This window comes from Geotrypetes seraphini, chromosome 18, assembly GCF_902459505.1.
Source record: "Geotrypetes seraphini chromosome 18, aGeoSer1.1, whole genome shotgun sequence".
Taxonomy (NCBI): Eukaryota; Metazoa; Chordata; class Amphibia; order Gymnophiona; family Dermophiidae; genus Geotrypetes; species Geotrypetes seraphini.
The window spans coordinates 36061360-36075440 of record NC_047101.1 but is presented as its reverse complement, the minus strand read 5'-3'; the positions used below and the strand labels follow the sequence as shown (position 1 = coordinate 36075440).

The 14081-nt window shown below is 42.2% G+C and overlaps 1 protein-coding gene across 3 annotated transcripts in view; it reads left to right on the top strand.

The window, feature by feature from the left end:
* Positions 1–14081, top strand: part of GABRG2 (gamma-aminobutyric acid type A receptor subunit gamma2) — a 224204-nt gene that overhangs the window by 154082 nt on the left and 56041 nt on the right. For all 3 annotated transcript variants that reach the window (XM_033927639.1, XM_033927641.1, XM_033927640.1), the window contains exons 3-4: positions 192–259; positions 5671–5891. In XM_033927639.1, the coding sequence (XP_033783530.1) occupies positions 192–259; positions 5671–5891 (289 nt within the window). The remainder of the gene's footprint in view (positions 1–191; positions 260–5670; positions 5892–14081) is intronic.

Sequence of the window (14081 nt, the reverse complement as noted above, 5' to 3'; positions counted from 1 at the left end):
CAATGTGTTCCGCATTTTAACACCTGCCACACAAAAAGCAGCTGCTCTAGTCCCTCGTATCGCACTTTAGTCGATGTTATGAGTAACGTGGCGTTTTCTGCTTATTGTGTGCTAAGCATTAGTAAAAGACCCTCGTGTTCTAAGATGTTCTTTTTAAATTACAATAATAAATCTTATTGTTTTGTTTACAGTCAAACCAACAGTAATTCACACAGACATGTATGTAAATAGCATCGGTCCTGTGAACGCCATTAACATGGTGGGTATAACTCAAATTTGGATATACTGTACATTTGGAGGGTAATTTGATAGCAGATTTCCTAGGTGAGAGACCAAAAAGGTTATTTTGATGCTATTTTATAAAAACAAAGAAGTGCTCAGTTGTCTTAATAAAATACTTCCAATCACTCAATCCTGAAACGGTTATTGGGAAATGGCAAGGAGTTTCCACTAGTGCACCATGAAATTTTACCCCTGAAGAAGTCGTATTTCGGTGAAACCGGGATCTCTGGGGTACGATAGTTCTTCGTTACCAGAGGGGATTTTCCAAGCTGTATCTCTCGCTTACTGCTGGACATACAAGAGAAGTGCGATGACTGGAAATGGTGCTGCTTCATTGTGTTGAAAAAGAACATGTATGGCAACTATAGTACAAGCAATAGGAGTAGAATACCACTCTATCAGACCCTACACCTCAGTATACTCACACTATTATTATCTATTTTTTATAATCTATTTTTTATAATTTTTATAGATTTTTGTACTTATCCAACTAAATAGCCTCAGAAATGGAGCCTACTCATAGCGACACAGTCATCAACTGAGAAAATCTGCGTAGTATACATGCTCCTGCTCCAATCATTGGCCTCTAAATCTAATGTTATCAAACATCTTATATACTTGCTGAATTTACTAAAACTTAATAGAGTAACCCCACACTCTAAAGTGCTATAGACTTAATGGCATTAAATTGGGTACTCCATATCAAACTACTGTGTGTAAAGTCCAAATTTGAAAAACTCGACCAAGCAACTTATCTTGGTAGTTGAGTGTTCTTCATTGTCGAAGTTTAAGCAATAAAATTCTCAAAACATTCCGTTCACCAACGCGGCCAGCGTTTCGCGGGTATATTATACAACCGCTGCGTCAGGGCCATCGGAACATTCACACACACATCCTAACTGAAAAAATAAACAAACATTAGCACAAACTCATTCAAAACCTCAAAAAATTCCTATAAAACTTTTAAATAATTCAATACTCACATACGTATACTCAGTCAACGCTTTTCAAACAGAGATAAAATGGCTAAAATGAGATAAAATGGTTTGTGCTAATGTTTGTGCTAATGTTTGTTTATTTTTTCAGAGGCCAATGATTGGAGCAGGAGCATGTATACTACGCAGATTTTCTCAGTTGATGACTGTGTCGCTATGCGTAGGCTCCATTTCTGAGGCTATTTAGTTGGATAAGTACAAAAATCTATAAAAATTATAAAAAATAGATTATAAAAAATAGATAATAATAGTGTGAGTATACTGAGGTGTAGGGTCTGATAGAGTGGTATTCTACTCCTATTGCTTGTATTTATAGCTAATACCACATGGTTATATTACGTTTGGCAACTATAGTAGCCATTTTCTGAGCACTCTCACTAATCTTCTTTGAACCTCCTCCATAAGAGGCTCCTGAGAAAATTAAAGAGTCATGGAATAGGTGGCAAAGTTCAGTTGTGGATTAGGAATTGGTTATCAGATTGAAAACAGAGGGTAAGGTTAAATGATCATTTTTCTCAATGGATGAGAGTAAACAGTGGAGTGCCACAGGGATCTGTACTGGGACCTGTGCTATATAACTTATTTATAAATGATCTGGAAATTGCAGATGACACTAAACTGTAAAAAAAATAAACAAACAAGATGCTAGGAATTATTAAAAAAGGGATGGTTAACAAGACTAAGAATGTTATAATGCCTCTGTATCACTCCATGGTGTGACATCACCTGGAGTATTGCGTTCAATTCTGGTCTCCCTATCTCCAGAAAGATATAGCTACACTAGGAAAGGTTCAAAGAAGAGCAACCAAGATGATAAAGGGGATGGAACTCTTCTCATTTGAAGAAAGACTAAAGAAGTTAGGGCTCTTCAGCTTGAAAAAGAGATGGCTGAAGGGAGATATGATTGAACTCTGCAAAATCCTGAGTGGAGTGGAATGGGTACAAGTGAATCAATTTTTTCCTCCGTCAAAAATTACAAAGACTAGGGGACACTTAATGAAGTTACAGGGAAATATTTTTAAAACCAATAGATGAAAATATTTTTTTCACTCAGAGAATAGTTAAGCTCTGGAACACATTGCCAGAGGTTATGGTAAGAGGGGATAGCATAGTTGGTTTTAAGAAGGGTTTGGAAAATTTCCTGGAGGAAAAGTCCATAGTCTGTTATTGTGAAAGATATGGGGAAAGCCACTGCTTGCCCTGGATCGGTAGTATGGAATGTTGCTACTCCTTGGGTTTATGCCAGTACTAGTACCTGAATTGGCCACTGTGAGAATGGGCTACTGGGTTTGATTGACTGTTGGTCTAACCCAGTAAGGCTATTCTTATGTGATATCACAATGGTTTGATTGTCCTATACTTGGCTCACATAAGAACATACAAATTGCTATACATGGACAGACCAGGGTCCATCAAATCCAGTAACCTAGTTCAGTTCAACCCAGGTCCCAAGTATCTAGCAAAATCCAAAGGAGTAAAACAGATTTTATACTGCTTATCCTAGGAATAAGAAGTGGATTTCCCCAAGACATCTCAATTAAGGCTGGTTAAATCGCTATGAATATTGATCCATTTGAGTATAAATGTATGTATTCAGCACTAGTAAAGTTTCAAAGTAACTGTCAAAGTTAGAAATCTTTTGATTATCAGATTCATAGGCCCTAATTCTAAAAATTCTAACGCATAGGCACCATTGAGCACAATTGCAAATCATCCACTAGGTGCAGTTTATAGACTCATGCCTAGCGGCAGGCGCCAATAGGTGCTGAAACTTTGGTACATTACCATTTAAGCCAGGGTTTTTTTGGCCTAAATGAGTGTGCCTAAGTCAAACCATGCCCAAAAGCTACCCAGAATCTACCCTAGCCACGCCTACTTACTTGTAGGTCCCTCATAAATAGACACCTACCTTAAAGTTTTAGGCACTTACCAGATAATTTTTTTAAATCATTTTTTAATGGTGTTTCAATTATCAGCGCTGCTTAAGTCTAATTGAAAAATTAACGGCTCCTTTTATCAAGCTGTGCTAGAGGTTTTTAGTACGGGCCGATGCGGTAAATGCTCCAACGCTCATAGATTTCCTATGAGTGTCACAGCATTTACCTCGTTGGCTCATACTACAAATCTCTAGCACAGCCTGTTAAAAAAAAAAAAAAAAGGCACCCAGGTGCACCAGTCTAGGCACATAACTCTAGGTGTTTGTGGCATTTGCTGCACGGACTTGGCTGCGTGACTTTATAAAAAGGGGGTATATAAAAATTAATTAAATAAAAATTTTATTTTATAGTATGCTCATAGGTAGCAGGCACATATGCAAAAACTACTGCTGGATGCCTGTGTGTGCCCCATAGTAGTGAGTTTTAACTTGCAGTGAGCTTTCGTTAGTATTTATCGTAGCTTAGAAAAAGGGCTCTTTAGTCTGGTTTTCCTGAACAGCAGCCCTAAATTAAATACAGTGGTACCTTGGATTACGAGCATAATCTGTTCCAGGAGTATGCTCGTAATCCAAAATGCTCTAAATCAAAGCGACTTTCCCCATAGGAAATAATGGAAACTCGCTTTGATAGGTTCCCCCCCCCCCCAAGGCCAGCAGCGCTGCTCCCCCCCACAAGAACCAGCATTGCTCCGCCCGAAGGCCCCCCCACGAACCGGCACCCTCCCCCCTGTGATCTGGCCCCCCCCCACCCCGCCGCCATAGGGCCCCCCCCCCCCCGCCACGACCTGAGGTCCCCCAACCCACCCGAACCCTCTTCTTACTTTAGTGTAGCCTCCGCACCGGCACCGGCACCAGCATGTCCTGTGCGTTGGTGCCGGTGCCCGAAGATCTACCTCCTGTGCTGGGCCTTGAACATGTGCGCATGCTCGAGGCCTGAGAGTTCACGTATTTTCAGTGCTATTTAGGGTTATCATATGACTCCAGAAAAAGGAGGATGGTTTGAGACATCTTGGTTTTACTTCTACTGAAAGCAATGGAAGTAGGGAGGACAGATAGAGGCATCTTGGTTTTACTTCCACTGAATGCAATGGGATAAAACCCGGATGTCTCAATCTGTCCTCCTTTTTCTGGTGACCCTAGTGTTACTACCCACTGTATATAGATAGCAGTGCCAAACATACATCCTAAGAGGCCCTTGTACAAAGCTACGGTAAACACTGATGTAATTACCGCAGTAAAAAGTGTCTCACTCTGAGGCATCCTGCAGTAATTTGGAGATGTGAGCATAAGAATATAAGAAGCTGCCTCTGCTGAGTCAGACCAGAGGTCCATCGCGCCCAGCAATCTGCTCCCGCTGCAGCCCATCAGGTCCATGACCTGTAAGGCGATCCTTTGTCTAAAACCCCTCAATCCCCTTTGTCCATCTATCTATACCCTTTCATAATCCTATCTCTACCTATATCTCTCAATCCCTGTATCCTTCAGGAATTTATCCAATCCTTCTTTGAACCCCCGTAATGTACTCTGTCCTATCACAACCTCCGGAAGCGAATTCCAGGTGCCCACCACCCTCTGAGTGAAAAAGAATTTCCTAGCATTGGTTCTAAACCTGTCCCCTTTCAATTTCTCCGAGTGTCCCCTTGTTCTTGTGCCCACATGCTAAAAAATAACATTTACTTAATTAATTAGTGCCGGGGGAGTGTTTGAGAGCAGGAAGTGGGTGTGGCTATGCTAATTGATAGGTGGGTCTGGGTCTGTTCTAATCTGTCAGTGTGTGGACATTGCCACACACTAAGGCCTGGATTTTCTAACTGGCACCGATTTTTTAGGTGCTGGCATGCGCCAAGCTCAGTAAAAAAAATGCTGTTTAAATGTTTTTAACTGAGTTTCAAGGTGTCTACTGGTGCCTAAAAAACTGGCGCCAGAATCACCTCCATAGAAACTTTTAGGCTGCCTAACACCACTGTAGGCATGGCTAACGCCGGAAGTGTCATTAGGCGGCCTAATGTGCCTATGGAGGCACGATTCACATCAAAGGCAGGCGCCATGCCAGAAATGGAGGCCTGGAAAACCCTGGCCTATATTTCTGATGTCTACCTTTGCTGGAGGGTTAAGTCTGTAACCCAGTGGTGTTGCGTGATTGACACGGGATCTGCAGCCGCTTTTAAGGTGGCCACTGACAACAGCTCCGGTTACAGAATCCGGTCATAACCGATTAGTGCAGTTTTAATATATGAGTCCCTACTGCCTAAGTGCCACCGCTGGCGCCTGACTTACCGTAATACAATTAACAGTCCTTAACATTGTTCCCAATATGTAATTTTTCTTATCAGTTAGTTGCCTCATTGTGTAGATTCTTATTAACAAGAGGAATGTACAAAGAAAATAAATGAAAAATAATAAATTAAATGATATAGCTTTATGGCATATTTCATGTTTCTGTGTTTGATTTAACAGGAATATACCATTGACATTTTTTTTGCTCAAACCTGGTATGACAGACGTTTAAAATTTAACAGCACTATGAAAGTACTCCGATTGAATAGCAATATGGTTGGTAAAATCTGGATCCCCGATACCTTTTTCCGAAATTCCAAAAAGGCTGATGCCCATTGGATCACTACGCCCAATCGGATGCTTCGAATCTGGAATGATGGCAAAGTACTATATACATTAAGGTATTTTGGCCCTTTTACAGTAACTGTTGTCTGTATATTTTGGGGGGGAAGGAGATAGGGATTGTTTCTTAATTGAAAACATGATAATTTGGATTCTAAATTCATTTAAGAATTGAAGCAAAATTCTATGTGTACATAATGGCATTTACTGTATATACTATAGTTGTATATATGTACTAATAATCACAGAGAAAACTTAGGTGAAGGAAAAAAGCCAAAATAATTTCCAAAATCCTATATTTTTCAAATAATCAAATAACCAACTACAATATCTGTCCTAATCCTTCCCTCCTGAGCAGAAGCTCCAAGAAACATCCTCTGGTGGACAGGTCCTGGCTACTGGATTTTTCACCAGGGTGATGCTCTCCTTTTAGGATGCCTCTCTCCTCCAATGCAGCCCAGAGGGTGCCAGACTGGAGGTAGGACTTCTCTACAACATCACTGTAGGTATCCTCTATGTACTTCTCTGTGTCCTTCAGCGCCTCCAAGTCTGCTACTCTAGCAAGGGAACAGACTGGATAGTACCCCTCTTATTGCTGGACTACTGTCTGCGTTTTATTATTGAGCTGATTAATTAAACCCTATTAAGGTACAGTACTAGGAATATATTAGACTAGTATAGAGAGCCATATGATTATATATTGTATGCTTTATTTAGTGTTTGATTTTTAGCAGGCAATAAAATACAATCATAATATGTAATAAAGAATTCTCATGTTGTCCTAACTCGAATAATTGACTATAAATTAAGTCTATAAGTAAAGAAATGAGCTAGGGGTGGGTAGGAATGAAGCCCAAGGACAGATCCCCGCGGCACTCCACTAACAAAATCCTTTTCCTCCAAGCAAAATTCATTTACCACTAAACTTTGTCTCATTCCACTTAACCAGCTTCTAATCCAGTTTAGGGCCCATACTGAAGGTACCCAGTGTCGCTTATATGGTGCCATGTCAAAGGCTTTGCTAAAGTCCAAGTACTACTATTAATTATTTCAATAGCACTGTCAGATGCACGCAGTGCTGTACAGAGTCACAAAGAGTAAGAAAGCAGTACCTTCTCGAAAGAGCTTACAATCTAAACAGGCAAGACAGACAAACAGTATACCACATCTAGCATCCTTCCCATATCCAATTACGTGATCAGATTTGTAAAACCATGCCGCTTCGGTTCCTGCAGTCCATTTGATTCTAGAAATCTTACCATCCTCCGCTTTAGAAGCGTCTCCATTAGTTTACTCACTACTGAGGTCAGGCTAACAAACCTATAATTCCCAACTTCCTCCTTAAACTCTTGTGCAGAGGGACCACATTTGCCCTGCTCCAGTCCTCCGTGTCCACATCAGACTCTAAAGAAACATTAAAAAGATGAGACAATGGAGCCTCTAAAACCTCCCTGAGTTACTTGAGTACTATCGGATGTACCATTGCTTTGTCTATTTTTAATTTAGCTAGCTCCTCAAAAACACAGTCTTCTGAGAATCTCTCATGGTCTACCTCACATCCATTCCCATTTGCATTAATTTTCTGCAGTCCTACTCTCGGTCTTCCATCTGTGAATACAGAACAGAAATAATTGCTAAGCAAGTCAGTCTTATCATCAGTTTCTGTATATTTGTCCCCTTCACTTTTTGAGCCTCACAATGGCATTTTGATACTTCTTCCTATCACTTACATATCTAAAAAATGTTTTGTCCCCCAATTTTACCATATCTGCTATCTTTTCTTCTGTTTGAATCTTTGCTTTTCTGACAGCTTTTCTTGCATCTCTTAGCCTTTTCACATATTTTTGCCTATCTTCCCCTTTCTGCAACGTCTTGCAATGTATGAAGGCTAACCTTATTTCTCTTACCTTTTCAGATATTACATTTAAGAATCAAAGCGACCTTCTTTTCCTTTTACCATGTACTTTCCTAACATAAAGGTTTGTTGCCTTTACAATAGCTCCTTTCAGTTTCACCCACTGCTGTTCTTTTTTTGTTCAGCTGTTCCCATCAAACTAACTCTTCTCCCATCTTGACAAAGTTAGTTCTTTTAAAGTCTAGAACATTCAAACTTGAGTAAGTCATTTAGTTCCATATGTTAATATTGAACCTCACCATTTGGTGATCACTAGATGCCAAATGATCTCCCAACGTAACCTCAAAAATACTTTCCTCGTTTGTAAGCACCAAGTCCATGAGGGGCATAGAGAGGGTGGATAGGGACAGATTCTTCAGACTGAAGGGGACAACAAGTACGAGGGGGCATTCGGAGAAACTGAAGGGAGACAGGTTCAAAACAAATGCAAGGAAATTTTTTTTCACACAAAGGGTCGTGGACACTTGGAATGAGCTACCGGAGGAAGTGATCAGGCAGAGTTCGGTACAGGGATTCAAACAGGGATTGGACGGATTTCTGAGGGATAAAGGGATCGTGGGATACTGAGGGAGGAGCTGGGATGTAACACAAGTATAGGAAGTTAACCAGGTAATGAGTATAAACCAACCAGGTCGTGCATGTGTAAGACCGGAGGGCTAGTTCTTCGATAGGAAGGCAGGACTTAAATGGGAAACCAAGGTGGCAAGGGAGCCCCTTCTGATGATTCAGACAGGTCTGACCTGTTTGGGCCGCCGCGGGAGCGGACTGCTGGGCAGGATGGACCTGTGGTCTGACCCGGCAGAGGCACTGCTTATGTTCTTATGTTCTTAGTTCTATCCCATGTGAGTTCCATTACTAATTGCCGGAACAATTCTTCTTATAAAGAATCTAAGATCTCATTGCTTCTAGATGACCCTGCAGCAGGGTTAGCCCAATCAATGTCCAGCATGTTAAAATCACCTATCAGAAGTTCTTCCCCTTGCCTAGCTATCTTGTGAACATCTTCAATTAAATCTTTGTCCATTTCTTTTGACTGTGAAGGAGGCTTGTATATCACCAACGTAAATACATTTTCTATACCCTCTTTCCAGATTAACCCTCTGCTTCTGATTATGCCGAGGATAATAAAGGCTATGATATCAAATTGTGCAACTGACCTCCATTATATGACAAAATTCATGGAGAGTGATCAAAATGATGTTATAAAATTCCTCAGAGATATGGAACTCTGTAAGGAAGGCTTGAAAACCTCCCTTGGGTGAAGAGTTCACCTTCCAGTCATAGTTGTTTTATAAAAAAACCTTGATCACTGCTCCACAGAATATTGCTTGATTTTGGTTCAATAAACTTTTATATTTGAAAAAACTTCAATGCATTCAAAAGTCACTGTATATGATGGTATATACAGGGTAATAATACAGAGGATATACAGAGGATAATAAAGGGGAAATCAACACCTTCAATTAAAGATTTATACAGAGCCAAGGCTGTGAAGCCAGGAGCTGCTCTGGAACTCTATTTCCACAGGTGCCTTTTAGGGCAAAGCAATGAGTGTACAGCCTGATAATACATTTTTGGTAGTGCTCAAGCCCTACCCATTTCCCCCTGCTTCCCCCTAATCCCCAGTCTTTAGTTTCCGCCCGTTCCCATCGGTCGGATTTTTTCTACAGCTCTCCATTACAACTTTTCTACTCAACTTGAAGATGCCTGAATCATCTAAAGAAACAACTGGGATGCAGGAGGAGGATGAACACACTGGATCCTCATGAATTGTGCGCCCACTGATTGGATCCGGTGCTCGAGGTTTCCGTGTGGCTTGCATTGTGCGCACATGTCACCACGTGCACGCAAGCTAAGGAAGAGGGCACTGAGAGACTTCATGAAGAGAAGTGAGGCCCGAGAATCTTCCTCCAGCAGCCATCCTCATCGGAGCGTAGCAGCGGGGGATCCACAGACGAATCCAGTGAGGAGCCTCCAGGACATCCTGGCTCAGTCAACCCCCCCGACTGCAACTTGCCCGGTCGAGAAATCTCTCCCGGAAGTCCTGCATGCTGTCGCTAGCCGCCAGCCCCTTCAGGAAGCTGATAGGAGTCTCACCAGACCGAGAGATCTCTCCAGGAGTTCCTGCATGTTGCTGCTTACAGCCAGCCTCCGCAGGGCATGAAGAGAAGTGAGGCCCGAGAATCTTCCTCCAGCAGCCATCCTCATCAGAATGCAGCAGCGGGGGATCCACATGCTACAGTGGCAAGGAGCCTCCAGGATGGCCCATAGTTTGAAGAATCTATCCTTGTCTACCTTCTCCATGCCCTTCATGATCTTGAAAGTTTCTATCATGTCCCCCCTAAGCCTCCTCTTTTCCAGGGAGAAGAGCCCCAGCTTGTCCAGCCTGTCAGCGTATGAACAGTCCTCCATACCATTTGTCATTTTCGCAGCTCTTCTCTGGACCTTCTCAAGTATCGCCATGTCTTTCTTGAGGTATGGCGACCAATATTGGACGCAGTACTCTAGATGTGGGCGCACCATTGCACGATATAGTGGCATGATGACTTCCTTCGTCCTGGTTGTAATTCCCTTCTTAATGATGCCCAGCATTCTGTTAGCTTTCTTCGAGGCCGCTGCACATTGCGCTGATGATTTCATGGTTGTATCCACTAGCACGCCCAAGTCTTTTTCAAGATTACTCTCCCCCAGCAATGTTCCCCCCATTTTGTAGCTGTACCTCGGGTTCCTTTTCCCTATATGCATGACCTTACATTTTTCTATGTTAAAGCTCATTTTTGCATTGAATGATATATACCACATTAGAAGATGAGCATGTGAAGGATCCCCTTTGCTCAGTGGAATAGTAAGAGGGGGGCGGTGCACCCTGGGCACCATGTTGGTGGGGCCCGAGCACCCCTCCTCCTCTCCGCCCCTCCCACCTCTTCCCATTCCTCTCCTCCACATGCGTGCCCTCCATACCTGTAGTTAAAGTTGTTGGTGGCAGTCAACAACGTGCTCTTCGCAACCCCGTCAGCTCTCCCACTAAAGCCACTTCTGGGTTCTGCACATAGGAAGTGGCATCAGAGGGAGAGCTGATGGGGTCGTGAGGAGCACTTTGTTGACCGCCGCAAACAACAACTTCAACTAGCGGTACAAAGGAAGGGGAGAGGGTGCGTGTATGGCAGGCGGAATCAGGTAAGGAGCGGGGGGGGGGGGGCGCATGCAGCAGGTGGGATTAAGGAAGAAGCAGTGAGATGGAGGCAGGGAAGGGGCTCCACTGACGCGGGCGCCTCTAATCCTCGCTATGCCACTTACCTTTGCTGAATGTTTTTACAATGTGAGTAACTGTGGAGTTCTATGGTTTATAACTTGTTATATTGCAGGGAAGTGTGCTGCTTTTTTCTATGTGAGTTTGTGTTCAGTTTGTTTTTCACAAGTTTTTGTTTCAAATTAGTAGCTGTTGGAAGACCATCATCCTGGAGTAGTGGCTGTAGATTTTATATAATTTGTCTGTTTTTCCAGCTCTAGATTGTAAGTCACTACTAGGGGGATTTTCTCTGTGGTTTTCTTGTCTTTGTACTGAAATAAGTCATGCATTTTAGCTGTAAAAACCCAAGGGAACGGTACAGTTTAGGGGGTGAAGAACTTATGTGCACGACAGAAAAACGGGACTTGGGTGTGGCCAAACAGGTTGAAAAGATGACGGCAAAAGCTAGAAGGATGCTTGGGTGTATAGGGAGAGGTATGGCCAGTAGGAAAATTGAGGTATTGATGCCCATGTATAATATTGGTGAGACCTCATTTAGATTATTGTATACAATTCTAGAGACCACACCTTCAAAAAGATATAACAGAATAGGAGGAAGGCTACTAAAATGGTGTGTGGTCCTCATCTTAAGGCATATGGGGACAGACTTAAAGATCTCAATATGTATACTTTGGAGGAAAGGCATAGAGGAGAGATATGATAGAGACATTTAAATACCTATGTGGCTTAAATGTGCATGAGTCAAGTCTCTTTCATTTGAAAGGAAGCTCTGCAATGAGAGGGCATAGGATGAAGTTAAGAGGTGATAGGCTCAGGAGTAATGTAAAGAAATACTTTTTTACAGAAAGGGGGGTAATTATGTAGAACAGTCTCCCAGAAGAGGTCGTGGAGACAGAGACTGTGTCTGAATTCAAGAAAGCTTGGGATAGGCATGTGGGATCACTTAGAGAGAGGATGAGATAATGGTTACTGTGGATGGGCAGACTGGATGAGCCATTTGGTCTTTATCTGCCATCATGTTTCTATGTTTCTCTTGGTATTTTAAGGGAGGAGGCAATATTCTTGGAGATTATTTTGGGGTTTATCCTTTATGTTTCAAAGATTCAGGCAGGGTTTTGAAGTGTTGGATCAGAGCAGATATGGGTGAGGTAGCTGCATCTATCTGTAGGTTTCCTGTATACAGTTGTTTATATATAGCCATTGTTGATGGAAACTGTGGTGTCTAGAAAGTTGACTTTTTTTGAGGAGTCGTCAATTTTGAATTTGATTTTTTTTTTTTTTTGCATGATAGCAGATAAAGGCCAAATGGCCTATCCAGTATGCCTAGCCGTAGCATCCACTATGTCCTCCTCTCTCTAAGAGATACTACATGCCTGTTCCATTCTTTCTCAAATTCAGACACAGACTGTCTCCACTACTTCTACTGGGAGACTATTCCATGCATCTTCCACCCTTTCCAAAAAAAAGTATTTCCTTAGATTACTCCTCATCACCTCTTAACTTCATTCTATGCCCTATCACTCTGGAGTTTCCTTTCAATCGAAAGAGAATCGCCGCATGTGTATTTATGCCACATAGGTATTTAAACGTCTCTATCATAACTCCCATCTCCCCCCTTTCCTCAAAGTATATATTTTAAGATCCTTACATCTCAATCATTTTAGTTGCTTTTCTCTGGACTGAATCCATCCTGTTTATATCTTTTTGAAAGTGTGATCTCCAGAATTGTACACAGTATTCTAAATGAGGTCTCACCGGAGTCTTATGCAGGGGCATCAATACCTCCTTTTTCCTATTGGCCATACCTCTTCTTATGCACCATAGCATCCTGCTAGCTTTCAGTGTCACCTTTCAACCTATTTTGCTACCTTAAATTCATCACATACTATCACACCCAAGTCCTGCTCCTCTTTCGTACACAAAAGTTCTTCACCCCCTAAACTGTACTGTTCCCTCAGGTTTTTGCATCCCAAATGATTGCCCTTGCATTTCTTACATTAAGGGCTCCTTTTACGAAGGTGCACTAGCGGTTTTAGCGCGCGCTTAGCGTGCGCTACATTGCCACACGCGCTACACACTAACGCCTCCATAGAGCTGGTGTTAGTATTTGCCGCACCTTAGTAAAAGGAGCCCTAAATCTTAGTTGCCAAATTTCAGACCATATTTCAAGCCTTGCTAGGTTCTTCCTCATGTTATAAACACCATCTGGGGCATCTACTTTATTGCAGATTTTGGTATCACCCACAAAGAGACAAATCTTTTTAGACAGCCCTTCAGCAATACTGCTTACAAAAATGTTAAAAATTACAGGCCCAAGAACCAAACCTTGAGGCACACCACTGGTAACATCATTTTCCTCAGAACACTCTCCATTGACCATTACCCTCTGTCGCCTTCCATTCAACCAGTTCCTGACCCAGTCTGTCATTCTGGGGTCCATACTGAGTCCACTCAATTTATTTATTCGACGCCTGTGTGAAACACTATCAAAGGTTTTGCTAAAATCTACATATACCAAATCTAGCACTCTCCGTTTATCCAATTATTTGGTTACCCAGTCAAAGAAATTGGTCAGATTTGTTTGACAAAACCTACCTCTAGATAATCCATGTTGCCTCTGGTCCTGTAATCCACCAGAGACCAGAAACTTCACCATTCTCTATTTTAAAAGTTTCTCCATTAATTTGCTTACCACAGAAGTCAGACTTACTGGCCTGTAATTCCCTACTTCTTCCTTACTTCCAAGTAAAACAACATAGTCTCTGTCAAGGGCTATACATTTTGGCACAGATTCTATAAACTGCATCCTGACTGTAGGTAGCTATAGGCGTCCTACAGTTGTCTAAACAGCCAATTGGGATGCACGTTTTTTTTATAATGCTCCCCAGGCAGGCCGCCTATATTGAAGGTGCCTCTGAGAGCCTAGGGAGGCCCGCAAGCCCGCCTGAGCTTGCCTAAGGCTAGGCTTAGCCTTAGGTGAACCTTAGTGGCCATATGCGGCCACTACACTTATCATGGTAAGGGATCTACCTGCTGCAATAATTATAGCAGCAGTGGCTGCGGCCGCCAGTCACCCCCTCCCTC